We start from the raw sequence: 26,309 nt of genomic DNA on the forward strand, positions 1-26,309 counted from the left end.
ATATAATTTATCCTTTTCCGCACCCTTCCCCTCCACGGTTAGAATTACTTTCTCATTCATTTTAAACACCAAGCAGAGCTTTTCTTCTTTTTCTTTCTTTCTCTCTTTCTTTCTTTCTCTCTCTCTTTTATATTTTTTAAGATAAAGATATTCAAGAACAGGTACAGATATAAGAACTGTCACTAGATAAAGGATATACTTCTGGAAAACTAGAACTTAGAAAGAATTTTGTCAGGACTATAAATTGATCAAATTCTTAAAATTGAAGTTCCAAAAAGAAAACAATGATGAATTAGGGCATTGGCACATATGTTTGCACAGAAGTCACTTATTAACTAAGTAAAATACCTTGAGGATTCAGCAAATGTTACATTTTTATAGATAACAATGATAAAAGTTATTGCTAGATCTGACATTTGGAGATGTTACACAGTCTTAATTACACTTAATACTTTCCAGTCACACTCAAGTATTATCTTTAATGATACAAGTCTAGGTAGAAAATGATAAGCCATTATGTGATTATCATCAAGATAAAACTGTACATTCAGGTGATTGAGAAGTCAGCAAAGGAATAGAAAAACATATTGCATTCACTGTGGTCAAAATGTTGAGACCAAGAATTAGGAATCAATGGTGGCTCATGCCTGACATCCTAGCTACTCAAGTGGCTGAGATCTGAGGATTGTGGTTTGAAGAATCTTATCTCCAATTGACTACAAAAATCCTAATGTGGAACTGTGGTTCAAGTGGTTGGACCCTAGCCTTGAGCAAAAAAACCAAAACAAAACAAAAACTCAGAAAAAGCACCTAGATTCTGAGTTTAAGCTCAGGACCAGCACAAACTTAAAAAAAAAAAAATTGGGAATGACCCTGGCTTAATTTCACTTTCTCCAGAAAAAATAATGTACTGATGACTATTTGTCTTTATAAGTCAAACCCATTTTAAGGGACTTAAATCCTCATGATTGAAAAAAAGGCTGGACTGGAGGCATGGTTCAAGTCGAAGAGTGCCAGGCCATGAGTTGAAGCCCTAGTACACACACACACACACACACACACACACACACACACACACACACACACACACACACACACACGTAAAATCACTCAAGTGGAATTCAAACCAAACAGTACTATTCAATGTTGGAAGCCACAAATTTGGAGGGAAGGTAGAGCTAAAGGGCACAGCCCTTGTCCTTTGGCGATCCAACGGAGGGAACCCCATTACCTGAAGACCGAGGCCGGCAACATTACCCCCCCCCCCGCCCCCCACGCCCCAATATCTTGCTTTACTCTTCTTAAGCTGCTAGTAAAACCAGGAGACCTGGATTTCCAGCAGATTCGCACCACCCAGCCAGCACACGCCCAGGCCCCTAGGCGGAGGGAGCGGTGGCGGAGAGGGGCGGGGTTGGGAGGGAACGGGGGGCTCCAGCTACTGAGCATGCGCGACGCGCGGCGCAAGCGCCGTACGGCCGGCCGCTTCCCATTGCGGGTGGCTCTGGCGGTGGCAGCGGTGGTGGCGGCGGCAGCGGCCGGCACCGCCTCCTCCTCACACTCCCCGGGTGGCGGGGTTAGATGAGCGGCCGCCGTAGCGGTGAGGGCGGCGCTGGGGGGAGGAGAAGAAGAAGGAGGAGGAGAAGGAGGTCTCTGTCTTTGTAGTCGCCCCGCTGCGGGAGCCCGAGGCCGTCTCCGGAGCCGTCGTCGTTGGAGAAGAGCTGCGAGCGCGCGCGCGCGTGTCTGTCCGCCCGGCCCGCGGGGACCCGGCGGCGGCGGCGGCGGCCGCGGCGAGGATGATGATGTGCGCGGCGACTGCCTCCCCCGCCGCCGCCTCCTCGGGGCCCGGCGGGGACGGATTCTTTCCAGCCGCCGCCACCTTCTCTTCCTCCCCGGCGCCGGGGGCGCTGTTCATGCCGGTGCCCGAGGGCTCGGTGGCCGCCGCGGGGCTGGGGCTAGGGTTGCCCGCCACGGATTCCCGGGGTCACTACCAGCTGCTGCTGTCAGGCCGAGCCCTGGCCGACCGCTACCGGAGGATTTACACCGCCGCGCTCAGTGACAGGGACCAGGGGGGCGGCAGCGCTGGACACCCGGCCTCCAGGTGAGTCTCCGGCAGGGGAGGTGGGCCGGGTGTGTGTGTGTGTGTGTGTGTGTGTGTGTACGGGGGGGGGAACCTGCCCTGTCCCTGCGCCCCAAACCGCGTGTGCCACCGCGTGTGCGCGCGCCAGCGTGCGTGCATCTGCGCGAGCGTGCCCTGGGTACGGAGCCGTCTGGATGCTGGAGGGAGAAGCACTTGGCGGGGATGGGCGGGTGCGGTGGCTGCGGTGTGCGTGTGCGCGTCTGTGTGTGTGTGTGCGCGCGCGTGTGTGGTGTGGGAGAGAAGGGAGACGGGGGGGGGGCGTAGCGTGTGATGCTAGAAAAGGTGATGGTGGTGCTGGGTCGGTCACGACACGTGTGTGTATTGTTGGGAAAGGAGGTGGCACGGTGGGTCGAGGGTAAGACAAGGAGGAATTGGCCAGACAGGGAAGGGAAGTGGCTCTTTCCAGTGTCTGCGGCAGTGTTATTGGCACACACTCTTCCTCCCCCCCCCCTCCACCCCCAAACTCACAATGACATTCTTCTCCGCTACCCTCCTTCAAAGAAACCTGCCATTCACCTGGGGGTGGGGCGGGGGCAGTGCTGTAGGTTAAGGATAATGTCAGTATCCGTAGGATGAATTGTAGACGGTCCACGGTATGGATGAATAAAAGGTGGAGATGTATGTAGGCTGCGAAGCGTCCGACAGAGAATGTGGGAGCTGTACTTTGATGATCTGGCCTTTGGGATTTCGCGAATAAATGATTGCAGCTGCTCTTGTGTTCTGATGTCCCATTCGGCCATTTCCCTTCATCTTCTGTTCCGTATTCTCTGTTATTTGTAGGCGTGTGAGTAGAAGGGGCTGCGTAGGGAAAAAGGGGAAAAAAGAAAAAACAAACCCGAAGAACTTGTATGACAGCTAGTATAGTGTTCAACTGCCACCAGCTCAGAGACATCGGAGTGGCTCTGGGACTTTGTTGTAATGAGACTGTCTGCATCCTCAGCTTCCTTGATGTAGATACTAAATCACTTTCGTTTTCTTTTTCTTAAAATGTGGGTGCCTTTTTTGGCTAAGGGATCGCCCATTGTTTTCTTTTCCATGCCTTTACTTGCCACCTACCCTAAAGGATGGTGACTGACTTGTTTCACCAGCTTTGACAGTGGTAATTGGGACTTGATGTCATTCCTTCCCACAGTATCTTGCAGTTTACCAGGAAAGCATAGCAGAATTTTGTCAGAGTTTACTGCATCTTCCCAGTGTGCTGTGTAAGTCAGGAAGTTGTAGTTTATTAGTATGTATTGTGGCTTCGTCATTGAAAAGAGTTGAAAAGATAGAGCTTTGTTCACACTTTCCCCTGGTAAACTGGCCTTCTCATGCCTGGGATTATTTACAGGTGGGACCAGGAGTACTTTCATGAAGTAGATATAAATGTACATATATAAATGTATATGATATGGATATAAGTGTATTGTTTTGCCTTCCTATCCAAAATGTCACATGTATGTTTCTTGCTAATATTTTTGAAAATAGCACAAACCCATATTCGAGAGTTGGCTCTAATAAGTAGGTATGTTATGACTGCAGTATAGTTCCATCTATGCCAACACCTTCCAGAAATTACTTTGTATGTTCCCCCCCAGGCTTATACATTATTTTGTGTTTGTCTTTCTACTACTTGTATAATTTCTTGACAGTTTTAGGCAAAATTAATAGAGGTTAATAACATGCATAAAATTTGTGAATGGCTTGTAGTTTTTGGTTGATTTTGAACACACTGTTAATGAAAACTAATAAAGAATAGTTCAGTTATTTTAAGAAATATTCATGGAATTCAGGCTAACCTTGTAAGATAGTGCCTGCTAATAATGCTTCTTCACAGCAGTATTGTTTATTACAGATCATGAAATATTTTTTCTAAATTTTAGCCTGCAAATGCTCTTTATGTGATAATTTGATTTTAATTTAGTCATTTATTAAAAAAAATTCGAGTTGGGGCTGGGAAGGTAGCTCAGTGGTAGAATGCTTGCCTTGCATGCATGAAGCCCTGGGTTCGATTCCTCAGCAACACATAAGCAGAAAAAGCCAGAAGTGGTGCTATGGCTCAAGTGGTAGAGCTCTAGCCTTGAGCTGAAATGCTGAGGGACAGTGCTCAGGCCCAGAGTTCAGGCCCCATGACCAAAAAAAAAAAAAAAAAAAAAGGAAAAAAAAATCAAGTTAATGGTAAAAGCTGGCATCGAAGCTCTGAGTGGATATGTGTATAGGGTAGCAATTGAGTTAGAGAGTAGATAAACACAGAAATCAGCCACAGTAGAGAATTCAGCTATAGGGAGCATCTGGTTTCATGGTATAAGGAAAAGGAGCAATGAAAAAGAGGTTAGAAAACAAGAAGAGAACCATGAAACAGTAACACTTCTTACCAGAAGAAGAGAGGATTTCAGAATAATAGGTAAGTGCTAAAGAAAGAGAAGTTTACAGGTTGCAAATAACTTTTGAGGGAGTGGTCATAGTTGAGGGATCTGTGAAGAGTGAAGGTGGAGTTAACCAGGACGAGGGGTGTGTGTGTGTGTGTGTGTGTGTGTGTGTGTGTGTGTGTGTGTGTGTGTGTGTGTGTGTGTGTGTGTGTGTGTGTGTGTGTGTGTGTGTGTGTGTGTGTGTGTGTGTGTTGAGTTAACAGGGGTGTGTGTGTGTGTGAGAAGGTGTTGAGTTAGCCAGGACCAGGTGTGTGTGTGTGTGTGTGTGTGTGTGTGTGTGTGTGTGTGTGTGTGTGTGTGTGAAGGTGTTGAGTTAACCAGGACCAGGGTGTGTGTGTGTGTGTGTGTGTGTGTGTGTGTGTGAAGGTGTTGAGTTAACCAGGACCAGGGGTGTGTGTGTTCGTGTGTGTGTGTGTGTGTATGTGAAGGTGTTGAGTTAACCAGGACCAGGGGTGTGTGTGTGTGTGTGTGTGTGTGTGTGTGTGTGTGTGTGTGTGTGTGTGTGTGGGTTACCAGTTGCAAAAAGGTAGGTGTAAGTATTCAAATATAGGAAAGGAAGAACATAAAGAACTTAGAAAGGGTAATTGTTATAGATCAACGGGATATTTCAGGGATGTTTAAGATGACTGATGTATAGAGGTTAGTTATAAAAAATGTTAGGAGTTGGTCTTCCTTTAAAAACGAAGAGATGAATTATTTGTAAAGATACATATTGATAGGTTTTAAAAAAATTTTATTGTGAAAAAACCATACAGAGGAGTTACAATTACATGGGCAAGATAAGGAGTACATTTCTTATCAAGCATTGTTGCCTCCTCTTTGTTTCCCCTTCCCATCCCTTCCCATACTCCCCCCACCTCCCCCTTTGATAGGATTTTTGAGGGTAGGAACTATAACTATTCATGTTTTATGTAATGTATATGTCTAGCACATTTTTGGTATTCATTGGTAAATACCACGTGCCTACTGTGCTTGGCACCGTTGTAGGTGCTGAACGTATAACAGTAGACCTAACAGATAAGGTTTCTACTGTCTTTGAACTTCTACTCTAGTAGGAGAAATAGACAACCCGTAATTTCAGTTACTGATAATTGTGAAGAAAACACAACTAGATTCATATCATCAAGCATTTGTAGTTAGACTGTTTTAAGTGACAGATTCAGGAAAAGTGTCTTTGGGAGTTGGCATTTAAGTTTAGATAAAATGAAAAGGCAAATCTAGAAGAAAATTGTTTAAGAAATTGAGGTGGGAGCTTGTTGTATTCAAAGAACAAGAATGACAAGTGAATTATCAGTAGATGTAGAGTTGAGAAACTGAAGGATTCAAGCATGGAGACATAACAAAGTTAAGAGTTGGAATTTTGACACTAGACTAGTTTCAAATCCTGACTCCATCATTTGTTAGTTGTGTAATCCTGAATACATTATATAACTTCTATCTCTTAGTTGTTTTTTTTAAATTTGTAGAATGAGGGTAATATGGACTGCTTTATTATGCGAAGTTCGTGGTATTATTTATATTAGTGAATAGTAGGTTCTTTCCCCCTTTTTCTCTATAGAGAAGGAAAGGCCTTGCTATTTATTCTTTTTGATCCCTATACTAGAGTTGAATGTTGAAAAACTTTCATTTATTCAGTGACTGAATAGGTATGTTTTTAAATGAGTGAATTGATCCGAATTGCACCATTTTCATTGGGGAAGTAGTTGAATAAGAAAGGAATGTTTGGTTACTTCTTTCCTGTGAATAGTGGTATGGCCTTATAGTTGGGAAGCACCACGGTCAGTGGCTGAATGTTAGAGTTCTAGAGCCAGACTGAAATCTTTTGTGAGAAAAACTGTCTTTTCTGTCAAAGTATTTTGCTTAAAAGTTCCTGCTTTGGCCTGGCGGCATGACTCTTAAGGAAAAGAGGAACTGCCTTGGTATAAGAGAGGATTTATAAAATGTAAAGTTTTGTCTTAAACTGCTTGTCTTTTCAAGATGGAATTAAGACATGCCCCTGGACTCTACAAGAATTAGTGGAGGGTATGGGTATATTTTGAGTTTACTGTTAATTTTATCTCAAGATCCCTGTAATATAAATACATTTTACCCTATTCAAACTAGCCAATCGATAGATTGTGAACCTGAATCCAACCAATCTGAGCAGGGGGCAAGGCCTGCTGTGTTAGAATCAATACCTGAGCCCACTGCCAGCTCTGTGTGCTTGCTTGCCAGAGTTTTGGCCGATGGCACACCCTTCTGCAGAAGTAAATTTCATCTTGCTGAGACAATTCTTTATTTTCATGTCTATCATTGTGACTCCAGTGGTTCTTGAGAGCATATTTATAATTGTTTAAATCTTTTCTTAAAAAACATAGAAAATTGGTTTAGTTAGATTTTCTTGGTCTATTTCTTTCTCTTTATTTTCTTTTCATGCTCATACCGTGGCATGAACTCAGGCCTTACATGCTTTTTTTTTTTTTTCTTCTTTTGCTTAAGGCTGTTGTTCTACCACTTGAGCTACACCTTCAGTCCAACATTTAATTAATTTTAGTTTCTCTATTGTGGGTTAATTGGAATTAGAATCTTGAGGACTTTTCTGCTTAGACTGGCTTTGAACCATGATCCCTAGACTTCAGCCTCCTGAGTAGCTAGAATATAGACATGAACCACTAGTGCCTGGTGCTTCTTTCTTTCTTTAACTGTGTGTGTGTGTGTGTGTGTGTGTGTGTGTGTGTGTGTGTGTGTGTGTGTGTGTGTGTGTGTGTGTGTGTGTGTGTGTGTGTGTGTGTGTGTGTGTGTGTGTGTGTGTGTGTGTGTGTGTGTGTCTTGTTTGGTGTGGGGAATCAGTATTTCAGCCCTTAGCTGTTTCTTTACTTGTAACTTTTCTTGGGTATCCATAGGACATGTTCCCACACATGCTCTGTAAATGCCAGTTATTATTATTATGAAATCACAATTGGTATTCCAGTCATCTTGATATTTTAAAAAAAACCTTTGCAATTCAAAAAGGAGAACTTGTAATTGATTTAGGGTTGACATGTGACTAAAGGTGAAAGAAAAATAGAAATGAAAGGTATTTGATGATAGTGCTTGACTATATGGTAAAAAAGGAAATGATACCGGGAAGGAACTGATAAATGGGTAGATAAAGAGGAGTCCGGCTTTTTGGATCTTATAGTGAGTGGTATATGAGCAATGTTAGTGGAAATAATACATGAGATTGTGACCATAGTGAGGAACTACTTTTCTTCTCAAAGCTAAATTTACTTAGTTCCTTCAGCTGCTTGCTTTCCCTCCCTTCCTCCCTCCCTTCCTCCCTCGCTTCCTTTCTTTCTCTTTCTTCCTTTCTCTTTCTTTCTTTCTTTTTTCTTCTTTCTTTCTTTCTTTCTTTCTTTCTTTCTTTCTTTCTTTCTTTCTTTCTTTCTTTCTTCCTTCCTTCCTTCCTTCCTTTCTGCTTCCTTTCTTTCTTTTTCTGTTTCCCTACTCCTCCCTTCCCTCCCTTCCCTCCCTTCCCTCTCTTCCCTCTCTCCTTCCTTCCCTCCCTCCCTCCCTCCCTCCTTCCTTCCCTCCGTCCCTCCTTCCTTCCCTCCCTCCCTCCTTCCCCCCTTCCTTCCTTCCTTCCTTCCTTCCTTCCTTCCCTCTTTCCCTCCTTCCTTCCCTCCTTCCCTCCTTCCTCCCTCCCTCCCTCCCTCCCTCCCTCCTTCCCTTCTTCCTTTCCTCCTTCCTTTCTTTTTCCTTTCTCCCCTTCTCTGTCCATCTGTCTGTCTGTCTGTCTGTCTGTCTGTCTCTTTCTTTCTTTCTTTCTTTCTTTCTTTCTTTCTTTCTTTCTTTCTTTCTTTCTTTCTTCTTCCTTTCTTTCTTGTCAGAAATAGTATTTGAGCCCATCTTACAGGTGCATAGAATTTTGTTGTATGAAGGGCTGGGAATGTGGCTTAGTGGTAGAGTGCTTGCCTACCATACAGCAAGTCCTGGGTTCCATTCCTCAGTACCACATAAACAGAAAAGGCCAAAAGTGGCACTGTGGCTCAAGTGGTAGAGTGCCAGCCTTGAGCATAAAGAAGCTCAGGGACAATGCCCAGGCCCTAAGTTCAAGTCCCAGGACTGGCAAAAAAAAAAAAAATAAAAGGAATTTAGTCAACTGTTCTTGCAATAGGAGTTATTAATCAGGACTTACTTTCATCCTATAGAGGTTTGTCAATTGCAGCAGGGTGTCAGTAGTGGCTAACACCTGTAATCCTAGCTAGTCAGGAGGCTGAGGTCTGAGGATCTGGTTTGAAGCCAGCCTGGTCATAAAAGTCCCCTTGAGACTCTGTGGCTCAAGTGGTAGAGCACTAGCCTTGAGCACATAGGGGCTCAGGGACAATACCCAGGCCCTGTGTTCAAGGCTGGCAACCAACAAAAAAAGAAGAAAAAAAAAAACATTTGTAAGTTGCAACACCTAGACTTGACTGTATTGTCCCTCTAGAGGGTCATATGAAGGTAGATATTTCTGAAAGTGTTGAGTGGCTAAGAAAGCATAACCTACTGTGACAGAGATGGCACTCATCCTACTCAAGTGTATGAGCAAATGTAAGAAATTATAGTTTGTTTGTAAGTAATGGTGAGATTTCTCTTAGTACTAGAATGCAAGTGTCATGAAGGAAAGGAGTAGGAATTCATTGTAGACACAGAGTCTTAGACCAAAGGGAGGGTGTCCTGAAGAGCAAATAAGAATCAGATTTTAATCAGACAATATTGATCAACCCAAATGGTTTTGAGCCGGAAAGAGACAACTCTTATAGGAGTGGATTAGGAAATGATGTGGTATTGAACTTGTGTGTACATGTTTGTGGATAGGTAGTAATTTTCTTTCTTTCTTTCTTTCTTTCTTTCTTTCTTTCTTTCTTTCTTTCTTTCTTTCTTTCTTTCTTTCTTTCTTTCTTTCTTTCTTCCTTCCTTCCTTCCTTCCTTCCTTCCTTCCTTCTTTCCTTCCTTCCTTTCTTTCTTTCTTTCTTTCTTTCTTTCTTTCCTTTCTTTCCTTTCTTTCTTTCTCTTCTTTTTTGGGTCCGGTTGTGGGGCCTGAACTCTGGGCCTGGGTGCTGTCCCTCAGCTCTTCAGCTTAAGGCTAGCGCTGTTATATCTGTAGAATTCTATATAATGAATTCTATGTAATGAATTCTATATAATGTAAAGGCAAAATTTGCTATGTTAGGATACTGACAATTAGAAATGTGAAATAAATTTATCTCCCACCCCAAAAGAAGTGAAAAATTTAATGTTTTGCTTCTTAAAATAAAAATGTTAATTTAAAAATACTTCAACATTTTGAAATCTTTGTCTTTAAAGACAGCATAGTCTCACTTTTTTTTCAAAAACTGGTTAAGCATGCAGGTTTAAGGGGAAGGGCTTAGGTTGAGATTTAATTTGTATACAATATAGTTGGCTCTCAATATGTGTATTTGAAGACTCTTGGAACTATCACTACAGGCAAATATAGAGGAATGTTTTCATCGTTCTTAATTTTCTTTAGTTTGTCTTTAGTTTTCTTTAGTTTCTTTAGGCCCTTCTTCTCCTAATGCCTATTTACCACTGTTTTTCACAGATGCTTTACCTTTTCTATAATGTCATATAAATCTAGCTACCTTTAGAGCTAGGCTGGAGATATTGTTTGTCCTGTATTTCCAGTAAGTGGAAGTGAAGCCTTAATACTTACTAGATTTTTTTTTTTGAGTTTTTTTTTAGGCATATATACATGCACACACATGTATATATATATATATATATATACATACACATGTATATACATATAATACATGTATATTCTATATAGCTTATATAGCATTATTATTTTTTGTATACAATGCTGAAGAGTGCATGTTGCCTCCCATTAGGGGTGGCCAGTCTGATTATTTGGGTAGTATGGTAAATGTATGCTTTTTCCTTTAGTAACAAGCAACTAAGGAAGGAGTAAGGCTTGGACACTGTAAACATCTTTTCATCAAATGATTTTATTGTTCTTTGATAATCCTTATGTAAATCAACAATTTCATTAGAGATTTCAAAATGATTTATTTCCTTATAATTTCTTCTGTATTTACTAGCTGCTTATTTTGCAAAAAAGCTTTTTCCCTTTTCAACTGATGATAACTATAGTTTCTCCTAAGAAATCGGAGTAGTAATGTTTTTCTCTCCTCAGTAACTGAATTGACTTCATAGTCCAATGGTGAGTGCTGTGGTTAACCGTCCATATCCCCATTTCTTCCATCCTCGCACATGCTACTCTACTTTTAGAAATATTAGTATACTAGTATCCTTAGTATTCTATAAGAAAGATAGCTGAGTCCTTGAATCAAAAAGAGCCTCTTTCAAAGGCATGCTTGTTCTAGTGCAGGACAGCCTGCATCCATTTTCTGTTTTATGTAGGTTTATAAGATACAGCAACTTTGAAGGTCTGTCCCAAGCCCAAATGCCTCAGGGGACTGGCTGAAGCCTTCCTGTGACTGCACTGCAGTTCAGCAACTTTGTTCAGTCCTGCTTCCTTGGCTTTCTGCAGTTGTTGACGCAATATCAACTAAGTGTTCCTTACTTGTCAATTCCATAATGAATTTCTGGTTTGCACTTGTGTATTTTAGAGTATTTCCTGGGAATCCCTACTAAGGGTAGTTGGTGCTAGGAATAGAAAGTAGATTTCAGAATGAGACTTGGAGCTGGCTTATAATTGCTGGCTAGCAAGAACCTTTTTCTCATAGCAAAGGTGGAACCCTGCTGCTGGTAACCCTTGGCATGCAGCACAACTGTGCCGGTGTTAAAGCTGTTATGAGGACACAGGTGGAATACAGTTTCTATGGAAAGGAATATACTAATGATTACAATATTGTGGCTTTTTTTTTTTTCTGGTCCTGGGGCTTGAACTCAGGGCCTGAATGTCGTCCCTGAGCACTTTTGCTCAAGGCTAACGCTCTACCACTTTGAGCCACAGTGCTACTTCTGGCTTTCTGATGGTTAATTGGAGATAAGAGTCTAAAGGACTTTCCCCCCCAGTTAGCTTTGAATTGCAGTCCTCAGATCTCAGCCTCCTGTGTAGTTAAGATTACAGGTCTGCGCCACTGGCACTTGGCTATATTGTGGGATTTTGAGAGCTTCAAGGAAGTGAAAAATTATAAGGAAAATATAATGAGGTAGCTAGTGGTAAGTGACATTGATAAATTGGAGAAAGATGATGAAATGGTGAGGATAATTGGGAACAAAATATAAAAGGAAATGTTTTTTAGCAGCTTGTAAAGGAACAGTTGCAACAGGAAGAAACAAAACAAAATGATTAGGCCAAGACTAAATTTAAAAAAACAGCAAAGGACCAGGATAGTTTGAATTTACAGCCGGTTTACTATGCCAGTGTTCTCGTCGGGAAGAAATGGAGCCTGGACTTTTAGAGTGGATCATCTGAACTGATATTATGACAATCTTGAAACCTAATTTTCCCTGAATTTTCTGCCTACAAAAGTGGCTTATTTCTTCTGGCTAGAGGATGCTTGCTTGAAGATGTGCAGAAGTCTATGCTGCCCTTCCTACTGCCATCTGCCCCATTCTTCTCTTCTGACTATACCAAACCAAGAACTAGAGTTACATCACAACCTGCTGAGAGGTACTGAAACTGCTAAAGGTAGAAGGGACACACACACACACACACACACACACACACACACACACACACACACACACACACACACACACACACACACACACACACACACACACACACACACACACACACACACACACACACTTTCATGCTTGCTGCATATTTGCAGTTTCTAAACTGTACTAAAGTGTACTCTAGAGTAGCACACTAGCCACCCAGGAATACCATGTGATATTTCACATTTTCAAAAGAAACAGCAGTGGCTTTCATAAGCTTACTAGTCTGAGATAGTTCATGGTGTTGACATTAGATGATAACTACATTCCTTTTGATGTGGTCATGTTTTTACAAATTTGGCCTTTTTATTAGTTGCTGTGATACAAATCAAGCATTACCCAGTGGGTCAGCAAAATAGGGTAGTATGTTCAATCTAATTCCAGGCTTCAGAATTTTTAAATTCAAAAGGTGCACACCTAATTATTAAATGCCCTTTTTTTTAAAACCCCTGATCTTAGGGCTTGAACTCAAGGCCTGAGCAGCTTCATTGTGCTCAAGGCTAGTGCTTTATCACTTGAGTCACTTCCTTAAATGCCACTTAAGGATGAGTAAATACATTTAAAAATGTGTTTTTCTTCAAAAGGCTACTAAAGTTTTTAACACACAAATTCTTGTTTTTGTTTGGTTTAATTAGTACTGTTTGGAAAATTTTTTTGGGAGGGAAGGGGATATAAATGCATGAAAAAGTTACTGTGGAGGATATCACTGTATTCAGTAGAGAGCTTCCTTTTGTAGGTGTTGATCTAACAACTGTTGTTGCTGCTGCTGCCCAGTGTCCAGCCTGACAGCACCAGAGAACTATTATCCATTAAAGAAAGAAACCAATTCTTTTTTTTTTTTTTTAAGAAACCAATTCTTATACTTTGGAAAGAGCTGTGATTTATTTGGACTGGACTTGCCATATATTCTGCAAGCCTTTCCAGCTTGCAGAGCCAGTACCACTAGCTGAGTATTTAAAAAATATCTAGTCAAGGCTGGGAATGTGGCTTAGTGGTAGAGTGCTTGCCTAACATACATGGAGCCCTGAGTTTGATTCCTCAGTACCACATACACAGAAAAAGCAGGAAGTAGTGCTGTGGCTCAAGTGGTAGAGTGCTGCTAGCTTTGAGCAAAAGAATCTCAGGGATCGTGCCCAGGCCCTGAGTTCCAGCCCTAGGACTGGCAAAAAAAAAAAGTTTAATCCCTTAGCATAAGGATCATTTAAGTCTAGAGATCATTTCGTAGTAAAGAAGAACCCCTGAGATCCTTTGTTTCAATATATATCACTCCAGCTGGAAGCTACTGACCTTCTAGTCATTGAAATATTGTCTCAGTGGAAGAACTGATGATATCTCGGAGACTGACTTGATACCCTTCAGGATGGCATGTCATCCTTCAGCGCTCCCACTGAGAACACATCAGTAGTCAGTAGGAATGGCTCCATTAGCATCGCAGTGATACACTTGGGAAATTTATACTTCCCTGAGAAATAGGGGTTAAGAGACCTTGGGTCTCAGAAGGGAAACATTTCACAGAAGACAGTGCAAGAACCCCCGTGTACTTTAAACTATGGAGTTTGGGGCTCCTTTTCAGCAGCAAGAAGTAATTGTTTGAGTGGAGCTTGCGTACCTGTTATTCTGGAAGGTAAGGTTGCAGTTACACACTGGACCATGATTATTTGGCATATAGGTGATCTGTTGGGTGCCTTTGTCAGATTTTGGTATTGTGGTTACTCTCATTTCATAAAATGAATTGGGAGTAGTTTCTTCTGTGTTTAAAAAAAATTATATGGCTTGTCAAAATTAACTCCAGGAAATGGAAGCAAGAGGTTTTTTTTTCCCTTGTTGTTCTTTTCTTTTTGTCCTGTTCATTTTTCTAAAGCTCCAGATGTTTCTTTCTTTTCTTTTTTTTTCTTCCAGGGCTGAGGACCGAACCCAGGGCCTTGTGCGCACCGGGCAGGCGCCCTTCCGCTGGGCTAAGCCCCCAGCCCCCTGTCCTGTTCATTTTTCTGTCTTTAGGAGAGTAAAGAACATAGAAATGGAGGGGCAAAGGGTGAGCAAATGCAACAGTGGTAGTCACTAAACACTATGTGGGTGGACACCACAGGGAAATACTGGGGGAGAGTGAAGGAAGGGGAGACATTGTCCAAAAAGAAATGTACTCTTTATCATCATAATAAAAATAATAAAAACAAATACTAATATTGTGTTCATATTAATAAAATTCAAAACATTAAAAAATTACATAGAGTCTGGTATTCTTTAATATTTGATGGAATTTACCAGGGGCGCCATTTAGTACTGGAATTTTTGTTTTGGAGAAGTGACAAATTCAATCCCTCTGATAGACAATGAGATATTTAGATTTTGTTATTTTTTTTTATGTCGCATTTAGTAACTTGTATTCTTTTTTTTTTTGGTTGGTCATGGGGCTTGAACTCTGGATCTGGGTGCTGTCGCTGAGCTCTTCAGCTCTAGGCAAGCACTCTACTACTTGAGCCACAGTGCTACTTCCAGTTTTCTGGTGGTTATTTGGGGATAAGAGTCTCATGGACTTACCTGCCCGGGCTGACTTTGAACTATGATCCTCAGAACTCAGCCTCCTTACTAGCTAGGATTACAGGCATGAGTCACCAGTGCCCGGCTGTAACTTGTATTTTTGTACAAATTTGTTAATTTCATCCAAATACTTGAACATTTTCGCATAAAATTATCCATAGCTTTCTTTTCTGTCCTTTATGAGATCTGTGAAAATAAACATTTTTTGTGTGTGTATGTGCCAGTCCTCGGGCTTGAACTCAGGACCTCTATGCTTTCCCTGAGTTCTTTACTCCAGGCTAGCACTCTATCACTTGAATTACAGCTCTGCTTTTTTGTGGCAAATTGGAGATTAGAGTCTCTTGGCCTTTTCTGCCCAGGTTGTCTTTGAACTATGATTCTTAGATCTCAGCCTCCTAAGTAATTAGGATTGCAGGTGTGAGCCACTGACACCTGGCTTTTTTTTTTGTTGGCAGCTTGAGTTTCATAAGAAAATTGAGAGGAAAGCATCAATTTCATAAATACCTCTTGACTACTCTTTACATAGCCTTCCTATTATCAACATTCCCACCAAAGGTGCGTGCGTGAGTGTGCGTGCGTGTGAGTGCGTGCGCGCGTGTGTGTGTGTGTGTGTGTGTGTGTGTTCAGTGAGCCCACACCGATGTATCATATTCACCAGTTTATAGTTTACATTAGTGTTAATTATTGGTGGTATATGCTCTATGGGTTTGTCACTGCAGTATCATACAGAGAATTTACATTGAGCTAACATTGTATATTCTCTACTTATTGATTCCCATTCTCCCCCCCCCCCAACTTGTCACTGATTATATAGTTGTTACTATTTCCATTGTTTTGCCTTTTCTAGAATGTCAAGTAGTTGAAATTGTGGATTTGAATTGGGTTCTTTTGTTTAGTAATTATGCATTTAAAGTTCCTTGTTATCTTTCTATCACTTAATTGTCCATTTATTTTAATGCTGATTAATACCCATTGTCTGAAGGTGTCAGAGTTCATTGAAGGACATCCTGATTTCAAAGTTTTGACAGTCATGAATAAATATCCATGAACAAGTTTTTGTATGGATAAAAACATTTCCAACTCCTTTAGGTAATATCAGGGAGTGTTATTGTTGGGTCATGTGGTAAGAGTATGTTTAGTTTTGTAGGAAATGGTCCAACTGTCTCCCGGACATTCTAATCAACAATATATGAGAGTTCCTATTGTTTCATGTTCTGGCCACCATTTGGTGTTGTCAGTGTTCAGGATTTTAGTCACTGATATATTTTATTTCATTGTAATTTTCATTTCCCCAATGGCATATATTTTGAGCATTTAAAATTTTTTTACTATGTATTTAAATAAGTTTTAAATTTAAGTGTATTTACAAATTGATTGCCATTAAATGTGTCAGTTTATAAATATAATGCATCTTGATCAATATCACCCCTTTCATCATTCTCCCACTTCCCTCCCAACTCCACTCCTCCCTTCAATTATTTCTATTTTTCTTATTTTTCAGTTAAAGACTATTTTCATGTTGTTGAATCTTGGGAGTTCTTGGTGTAGTGTGGATAACAGATGTATCATTTGCAAATACATATTTCCCAATCTGCACCTTGTCTTCTTATTCTTTTTTTTTTTTTTTGGGTCCGGTCGTGGGGCCTGAACTCTGGGCCTGGGCACTGTCCCTCAGCTCTTCAGCTCAAGGCTAGTGCTCTACCACTTGAGCCACAGTGCCACTTCCAGCTTTTTTTCTTTTTGCTTATGTGGTGCTGAGGAATCGAACCCAGGGCTTCATGCATGCAAGGCAAACACTCTACCACTGAGCCACCTGCCCAGCCCTGTCTTCTTATTCTTTTAACACTTGTTTTTTACAAAGCAGAAGTTTTTAATTTTAATGGTCACTTATGAAATCTTTCATGAATTATGCCTTGACATTGTATCTAAAAAGCCATTACCATACCCGAAATCATCTGAATTTTTTCTCCGTCTCTTTTTTTTTTTTTTTTTGTCGGTTGTGGGGCCTGAACTCTGTGTGTGTGTGTGTGTGTGGTCCGTCTCTTTTTTTTTTTTTTTTATCGGTTGTGGGGCCTGAACTCTGTGTGTGTGTGTGTGTGTGTGTGTGTGTGTGTGTGTGTGTGTGTGTGTGTGTGTGTGTGTGTGTGTGTGTGTGTGTGTGTGTGTGTGTGTGTGTGTGTGTGTGTGTGTGTGTGTGTGTGTGTGTGTGTGTGTGTGTCTGTCTGTTGTGGGGCCTGAACTCTGGTCCTGAGGACTGTTCCCGAGCTTTTCAGCTCAAGGCTAGTGCTCTACCACTTGAGCCACAGCGCCACTTCCTCCTTTTTCTACTTATATGGTGCTGAGGAGTCGGACCCAGGGCCTCATGCATGTGAGGCAAGCACTACCACTGAGCCACCTTCCCAGCCTCTCCTTTGTCTTCTTGTAGGAGTCTTACAGGTTTGTGTTTTATATATAATAAAGATGTTTTTCATTTTGAGTTAGGTTTTGTGAAGTATGTAAGATTTATATCTAGATTTGTTTATTTGCCAATTGTTATAGCAGCTTTTATCCAGAAGTCTAATTTACAGTACTATATCTTATTGGTTCCTTTGTTAAAAGTCAGTTGACTATGATGTTCCAGGGTTCTCTATTCTGTTCCATTGCTCTGTTTCTTCATTACCACAAAGTCTTGATTACTGAGGATTTATAGTCCTGAAGTGTCAGTCCTCTAAATTTGTTTCTTTCCTTGGTTATGTGTTGGCTATTCTATTTTTTTTTTGTGTTGGCTATTCTAGATGTTCTATCTGTCCATATAAGTTATTAATACAAATGTAAATGGTGGTGTGCTTTATTTCAAATTCCACTCCATTGCTAGTATACAGGAAAATAACTTCTACATAATAACCTTGTATCATGCAACTTTACTGCAATTTCTTATTAGTTCCAGGAATATTTTGCCTATTCTTTTGGACTTGCTATTCAGTCATGTCATCTGCTAGTAAAAAGTTATTTCTTCCCTTTATTTATACTTTTTATATACTTTTCTTATTTTATTGTGTTCAGGCTTTCAGTATAATCTTGATAAAGAATCATGATGGGTACAGCTTTTTGTTGTTGTTGTTGTCAGTCATGGGGCTTGAACATTGGGCTTGTGCTCTGTCCCTTAGCTCTTTAGCTCAAGGCTAGTGCTCTATCACTTCCAGTTGTCTGGTTGTTTATTGGAGATAAGAGTCTCCTGGACTTTCCTGCCTGGACTGGCTTTGAAGCTTGATTCTCAGATCTCAGCTTACTGAGTAGCAAGGATTATAGGCATGAGGCATCAGCTTCGCACTACTAAGTATAATATCAACAGTAGATGCTTTTGTAAATTTTATTTTAATCAAGGAAGTGCCCATTGATTTTTAGTTTACTGAGAATTTTATCATAAATAGGGGGGTTGGATATTTTTTGAAATGCTTTTTCCACATCTACTGGTAAGATCATGTTGATGTGGTAGATTATATCTATTTTTCATATTCACCTTACTTCTTGTGGTATAAAATCCATTGTTTTCTTCAAATGGGAATTACAGTCTAACATGGCCATTTACATGTTCCAGGCTTCTTAGTTAGTCAACAACCCTTCCATCATTCTTATTCATCCTGTCTGTAATTTGATAATACTTTGAGGACTTTTCTCATATGTGCTTATGAGAGATGCAGGTTTGTAGCTTTTAATGTCATGTCAGGTTTTAGTGTTAGGTTTATGCGGGCTTTCTAACATTAAGAAATATTCCTTCTGCTTAAGAGATTATTTGGGATTGGTATAATTTATTCCCTAAGAAATTTCTGAATTTACCAGTAAACTTTTTGGGTTTTCTGTTTTGGAAAGTTATTATGATTATTTTTCCAGTCCTGGGGCTTGAACTCAGGGCCTGGGCACTGTCTCTGAGTTTCTTTTGCTCAAGGCAGCACTCTACTACTTGAGCCACAGTGTCACTTTTGGCTTTTTCTGTTTATGTGGTACTGAGGAATTGAACCCAGGGCTTCATGCATGCTACGCAAGAATTCTACCTGGCCCCTGGAAGGTTATTAATTATTGAGTCAGTTTCTTTAAATAGTATCAATAGTTCAGGTTGTCAATTTCATTAGTGTTAGCTTTGGGAGATTGTCTTTCAAGGAATGGGAGTATTTCTCCTAGATTATTAAGTTTATAAGCATAGAATTATTTGTGGTATTAACCTTTTAATATACATAAGTGATGTCCCATACTTTATTTCTAATAATCTTTTTGGGCTTTTTTTCCTGATTATTCTAGTCAGAGGTTTGTCAGATTTTGCTTTTAAGTACAAAGAATTTACTTTGGACTTTGTTAGTAGTTCTATTGCTAGTTTGTTTTCTTTTTATTTGTTTTTAACCATCCTTCCTTCCTTCCTTCCTTCTTTCCTTTGGTTGTGGGGCCTGAACTCTGGGCCTGGGAGCTGACCCTTAGCTCTTCAGCTCAAGGCTAGTGCTCCACCACTTGAGCCACAGCGCCACTTCCGGCTTTTTCTGCTTATGTAGTACTGAGGAATGAAACCCAGGTCCTCTTGCATGCAAAATAAGCACTCTAGAGCTGGGAAGTTGGCTCAGTGGTAGAGCGCTTGCCTTGCATGCGTGAGGCTCTGGGTTCAATTCCTCAGCACCACATAAGCAAAAAGAAAAAAGCCGGAAGTGGCGCTATGGCTCAAGTGGTAGAGTGCTAGCCTTGAGCTGAAGAGCTGAGGGTCAGCGCCCGGGCCCAGAGTTCAGGCCCCATGACCAGACCCCCCCAAAAAGAACCAAAACAACAACAACAAAAAACAAGCACTCTACCACTGAGCCACCTTTCCAGCCCCATATTTTACTTCTTTCTACTTTGACTATAACTTTAGGTCGTTGATTTTAGATTTTCTTGGACCTTAAGTATTTAATTTTGAGTCTTCATCTTAGCAGTATTTTATTTGTATTCCAAATATTTTTAATTGCTATATATTTGCCAGTGCTGTATATTTGCCATTTTGCTCAAATATTTTGTTTTTATGTCATTTTTACATTTAATCAATGAATTTTTTTAGAATTAATTTTAAGCAATTACATGATTATATGCTATATATATACATACACAAATTGCTACTTTCTAATGCATACTTTGTGTGATTTTTGACCTTTTAACATTTATTGAGATAGGTTTTCTTGCCTAAGACAATACCATACTTGGGAAAAATGTGTATTACATGTATTTTTTAGATGTAGAGTTCTATAAATATCAGTGTTTTAAAACACCTGAGAGAAACAATTATTAATGATAGTTAAAATACCTAATGCATTTTATTATTAAAATTTTATATATACAAGATACCATGTTGTAAATGAACTTTACAACTTTGCAGTGGGGAGGGAGGAGTTGAGGTGGGGAGAGAAGTGATGGTAGGGGAAAAACAAAGGAAGGGGTAACAATGCTCAATAGGAAATGGACTCATTACCTTGCTCATGTAACTGTAACCCCCTCTTTAGCTCAACAATACTCTTAGGAATAAGCTATTTTTCTGACGTTGAAATAGCCTCTCCAGATTTTTTTTCTTTTCTTTTTTTTGGGGTGGGGGTGGGGGTTGGGCCTGAACTTGGCCTGGTCTATGTCTCTGAGCTCTTCAGCTCAAGGCTAGTGCTCTATCACTTGAGCCACAGTGCTACTTCTGGTTAACTGGAGATCAGAGTCTCATGGATGTTCCTGCCTGGGCTGGCTTTGAACCATTGTCCTCAGATCTCAGCCTTCTGAGGATTACAGGTGTGGGCCACCGGCACCCGGCACTTCAGATTTCTTATGCTCACTTTTTTCATGTTAAAAATTTCCCTGTCCACTTATTTATTTTTTATCTCCCTACATTTTTTTTATTGTGAAAATACTGTACAGAGGGGTTACAATTACATGGGTACATTTCTTATCAAGCATTGTAGCCTCCTCCTTTGTTTCCCCTTCCTATCTACCCAACCCTCCTCCCCTACCCCCACCAAAGTTGTAAAGTTCGTTTTTCGACATAATGACTTGTACCTCTCATTGTTGCAATGGGTCCACCTGTATCCCTATTTAAACGATTTGTTTTTCCCCTTCCCCTTCACACATTATGACAACATCAAATACAGTGAAAGCAGGGGATATACCGTGGGGGAGGGACATACAAAGCAACAAAGAAATAATCTTATAAATGTGTTAGAAACAATCTCATGAAAGAAAAAAAAACATTTGAATACATATCTTAGGGTTCATTTCCCTAACATCAACTTAACTGACCTTTTCTGCTTGACTCAGACATATACTAGTTATTGCAAATAAGGGAAACCATGGGACCTATGTTTCTTTGGGCCTGGCTTACTTCACTTACTATAATTTTTTCCAAGTCTTTCCATTTCCTAACAAATGGGGCAATGTCATTCTTTCTGATGGAGGCATAGAATTCCATTGTGTATATATACCACATTTTCTTGATCCACTCATCTACTGAGGGGCATCTGGGTTGGTTCCATATCTTAGCTATGGTAAATAATGCTGCAATAAACATAGTCGTGCTGGTAGCTTTAGTGTGGTCTTGTTTGTAAACATTTGGGTAAATGCCCAAAAATGGGATTGCTAAGTCATAGGGGAACTCTATGTGGAGTCTTTTGAGAAACCTCCATACTGCTTTCCAAAGTGGTTGAACAAGTTTACATTCCCACCAGCAATGAAGTAAGGTTCCCTTCTGTCCACATCCCCTCCAGCATCTGTTGTTATTAGAGTTCTTGATTATAGCCATTCTAACTGGGGTGAGGTGGTATCTCAATGTTGTTTGGAGGATATGAGGGTGATCTGGCTGCAACATCTGTCACCCCATTGATCGCCAGGGTTGATTCGGCTGATCTGGCTGGCTAGGCGGGTGTCCCCTTCCTCCCTCACCGCTCCATGTGCGTCCCTCCCGAAGCTGCGCGCTCGGTCGAAGAGGGCGACCATCCCCGATAGAGGAGGACCGGTCTTCGGACAAGGGTATACGAGTAGCTGTGCTCCCCTGCTAGAACCTCCAAACAAGCTCTCAATGTTGTTTTGATTTGCATTTCTTTCTTTCTTTTTTTTTTTTTTTTGCCAGTCTTGGTGCCTGAACCCTGGGCCTGAGCACTGTCCCTCAGCTCTTCAGCTCAAGGCTAGTGCTCTACCACTTGAGCCACAGCACCACTTCCAGCTTTTTCTTTTTATGTGGTGCTGAGGAATCGAACCCAGGGCCTCATGCATGCAAGGCAAGCACTCTACCACTGAGCCACCTTCCCAGCCCCTGATTTGCATTTCTTTTATGGCTAGAGAGGTTGAGCATTTCTTCATGTGTCTATTGGCCATCCTTCTTTCCTCTTCAGAGAAGTTTCTCTTTAAGTCTTTAGCCCACTTATTTATTGGGCAGTTGTTTCTTTAAAGATTTGTTGTTGGGGGATTTAATTTTTTAAGTTCCAGGTATATTTTAGATATGAGACCCTTGTCTGTTGAATGGCTAGTGAAGATCTTCTCCCAATCCATGGGCTTTCTATTGATCTTGCAAGCTATGTCCTTTGCCTTGCAGAAGCTCTGCAATTTCCCATTTGTCCAACCTTTCTTTGATTTGTTGTGTTTCTGGGTCTCTATTAAGAAAGTTTCGGCTTGTGCCAAGGAGACCTAGGGTTTCTCCTAATCCATCCTGTAATGTTTTCAGAGTGTCTGCTTTGACTCCAAGGTCTTTGATCCATTTGGAGTTGATTCTGGTGCAGGGTGATATATAAGGATCTAGCTTTAGTTTTCTACAAGTAGTTAACCAATTTTGCCAGCACCATTTACTAAAGAGGCTGTCTTTCTTCCATTCTATTTTTTTAGCTCCCTTATCGAAAATTAGATGGCTATAGGTCTGTAGGTTCCTTTCTGGATTTTCAATTCTATTCCATTGGTCCTGAGGTCTGTTCTTGTGCCAGTACCAAGCTGTTTTGATTACTATGGCTTTGTGGTGGAGTTTGAAATTTGGTATTGATATTCCTCCAGCACTGTTCTTTCTTTTGAGGATCCTTTTTTCTATTCAGGGTCTTTTATTGTTCCATATGAATTTTTGGATTGCCTCTTCTATATTTCCTTGAAGAATGAGGTTGGAATATTGATAGGTATCGCATTGAATTTGTAGATAGCCTTGGGAATTATTGCCATTTTCACAGTGTTGATCTTTCCAATCCAGGAGCATGGGAGTTTTTGCCACTTTGTAAGTTCTGTTTTGATTTCCTTTTTCAAGTTTTTAAAGTTTTTATCATAGAGGTCCTTCACTTCTTTGGTTAAGTTAATTCCTAGGTATTTTATTTTTTGTGGGGCTATTACGAATGGAGTTGCTGTCCTAATTTCAGTCACACTTTTCTCATTGTTGGCATACAGGGTTATTTTATTTTTTTTCTTTTTGGTCCGGTTGTGGGACCTGAACTCTGGGCCTGAGCACTGTCCCTCAGCTCTTCAGCTCAAGGCTAGTGCCCTACCACTTGAGCCACAACGCCACTTCCGGATTTTTTTCTTTTTGCTTATGTGGTGCTGAGGAATTGAACCCAGGGCCTCAGGCATGCAAGGCAAGTGTTCTACCACTGAGCCAACTTCCCAGCCCCTTTGAGGGTTAATTTTATACCTTGCTACTTTGCCAAAGTTTTGAATCAGCTTGAGTAATTCTTCCTACATTTTTATATTTACAGTTTCTCTTCTATGTGCAACATGTATGGGTGTTTGTCTCTTACCTTCAAAAACAAAATCTATTCTGTCTATGCTTGCCTTTTAAAAAAGTTTTTATTTTATTTATTTATTTTTTGCACCAGTATTGGTGCTTGGACTCGGCTTTGAGCTTTCATTTGGAATTTTTGCTCACAGCTGGTATTCTGTCATTTGAGCCATGACTGTAGCTAAGCTTTTTGCTAGCTAATTGGAGATAAGAGACTCTTGGATATGTATGCCTGGACTAGCTTTGAACAAAGATCTGCAAATCCTAGCTAACTGTGCAGCTGTGATTATAGACATAAGCCACTGATGCCTGGCTTTAGTTCATCTCGTTTTCTTTCTTTATTATTATTATTTGCTATTTTTTAAATTAATTTCTTTGCATGTCCAAAGGATTAAAGAATATATATATTCCTAACTTCACAATTTAGGGTTGTTAGTATACTGCTTCACTTAGAAAAGAGAAACTTTGGAACCATATAGATCTCACCCACTGACTGTGTGATATAATTGTCATATATTTGAAAACTTAATTATAATTATTATATATAGTGTGCTGTTAACAGCTTAAGCAAAAAGTAATATTTTCATTTACCTATATATTATTCATTATCTATATTTATATTCTTTCTGTGGTTCTTCCTTTACACTTGAAGATGGAAAAATCTCCTTTCACCTTAATGCTTACTGTATCATCTCTTGTAAAACAGTCTTTTGAGATAATATCTTTTTGTTTGAGAATATGTTTATTTTTCTTTCATTCCTAAAGGATATTTTAGATGGATATAGCTTTCTGAGTATACACATTACTTACACAGTTACATTTTTTTTTAACCTCCATAGTTTCTCACAAGAAACCTTTGGTTATATATATTTCTTCCCTCTATGTATTATTATTTTTTTTAGCTGCTTTCAAGATTTTTTTTTCAGAAGTTTGATTTGATTATTTAGCCATTATTATCTTTAAATTTGTCTTTGGTGAATGCTAAATGATTTGAAACTGTAAATTTGGGTCTTTCACTGGCTCTACGATTTTCTTTAAAATTTATACCCTAATTTCTTTCTTCCTGTCTTCTAAGAGTCTAATGACAGTAAAGGTTGTCAGTTGAGACCTTTCTTACAGGCCTCTTAACTGTTGAGTTTCCTTTGCGTCTTTGTGTGTCATTCTTTTTTCTTTGCTCTTCGAGTGGGTAATTTTTATTGTTCCATTTTTACTTCACAGACCTTTTTTTGTCATATCCATTTTATTATTGAATGACTTTTTACTTAGGAATTTTTAAATTTTACATGTTGGATTCTTCAGTTTTATTTTAGGTTTTATAATCTGTAGGATTTATTATGATTTCTTGAAGAATATTAATTGTGTTATTTCTTTTAGCAGACCGTTAGCCCATTAAGGTTCAGACAGAATTTTGATATTTCCTTCTGTGGGTGGTGTTCAACAGATCTTAAGTTTGGTTCCAGAGCCTTTGCTCTGCTGGTGACTCATCACTGTACAGCAGCAGAGTAAACCCAAGACTTCTTGGTTTATGAGCAGGATTAGTATATCTGTATCTTTCTCTTTTCTTTTCTTTTTTTTAGTATTGATGTCTTTTTATTTTTTATTTTTATTTATTTTTTATTGTGAAAATACTGTACAGAGGGGTTACAATTACATGGGCAAGATAGTGAGTACATTTCTTATCAAGCATTGTAGCCTCCTCCTTTGTTTACCTTTCCAATCCCTTCCCAGCCTCCCTTACCCCGCACCTAATCCTCCCCCCCCCCCCACACACCAAAGTTGTAAAGTTTTCAACATGACAACTTGTACTATTCATTGTTGCAACGGGTCCACCTGTATTCTTATTTAAACGACTTGTTTTTCCCCTTCCCCTCCACAAATTATACCGATATCAAATACAGTGAAAGCAGGGGTTATATACTGTGGGGGAAGGACATACAAAGCAACAAAGAAATAATCTTATAAATGCTTTAGAAACAAATGCAAGAAAGAAAAAAACATTTAAATACATATCTTAGGGTTCATTTTCCTAACAGCACCTTATCTGACCTTTTCTGCTTGACTCATATATATACTAGATACTGCAAATAAGGGAAACCATGGGACCTATGTTTCTTTGGGCCTGGCTTACTTCACTTAATCCAACCCAGATGCCCCTCAGTAGATGAATGGATCAAGAAATGTGGTATATATACACAATTGAATTCTATGCCTCCATCAGAAAGAATGACATTGCCCCATTTGTTAGGAAATGGAAAGACTTGTATCTTTCTCTTTTCAAGATTTCCTTCATATTCTCCAGCATGCAGGAGCAGGTGTTGCTCTGTTAGACAAAGGAGAAAAAGTGAATGGAAAATTCATACTTCTATGGGTTATTTTTCCAGTTTTGGTTCTTTCTACAACCTGCTTTTGTTTATGTTTTCAGTCTTCAAGTAAACCTCTTCCCTCCTCTCTTCCCTCTTTTCCTCCTGCCCTTTTCCTCCCCCTCCCCAAATATGGAATATATGGCACATATGTATTTGAACAAGCAGTAAATACCTTAGACTTACATGCAGCCTGCATTGTATCTATTTGGCTCTGTTCTTATAGTTGGGTTGCAATCATAAGCAGTATGGCACAAGTGAAGATGACTTTGTTCCTGTATAACTTTATTTGCTGATCCCTCAAGTCTGTAGTGATAGTTGTTGGAATTGTAAATTCAGGAGTAAAATAAAAAAGGACAGAACAAAATAGTGTCAGTAAAGCAGTTTCAGTGAAATAGGCTGAGAAAAGCCAAAAAGCATAGATGAAATATGGATTTAAGAGATATTTTGGTGTGAGAACAGTGAAGAATTATTTGGGTAATAGGTGACAAGATCTCAAA

General features: G+C 40.0%; 1 protein-coding gene across 14 annotated transcripts in view; it reads left to right on the forward strand.

The window, feature by feature from the left end:
* The first annotated feature begins 1,497 nt into the window (after positions 1 to 1,497).
* The window catches only part of Mycbp2 (MYC binding protein 2), a 242,592-nt gene continuing 217,780 nt past the window's right edge, over positions 1,498 to 26,309 (forward strand). For all 14 annotated transcript variants that reach the window (XM_070002776.1, XM_070002777.1, XM_070002783.1 and 11 more), the window contains exon 1: positions 1,498 to 2,098. In XM_070002776.1, the coding sequence (XP_069858877.1) occupies positions 1,794 to 2,098 (305 nt within the window). In that variant the 5' untranslated portion in view covers positions 1,498 to 1,793. The remainder of the gene's footprint in view (positions 2,099 to 26,309) is intronic.

This window comes from Dipodomys merriami, unplaced genomic scaffold, assembly GCF_024711535.1.
Source record: "Dipodomys merriami isolate MVZ:Mamm:240054 unplaced genomic scaffold, mDipMer1.0.p SCAF_6, whole genome shotgun sequence".
In the NCBI taxonomy this organism is placed as follows: domain Eukaryota; kingdom Metazoa; phylum Chordata; class Mammalia; order Rodentia; family Heteromyidae; genus Dipodomys; species Dipodomys merriami.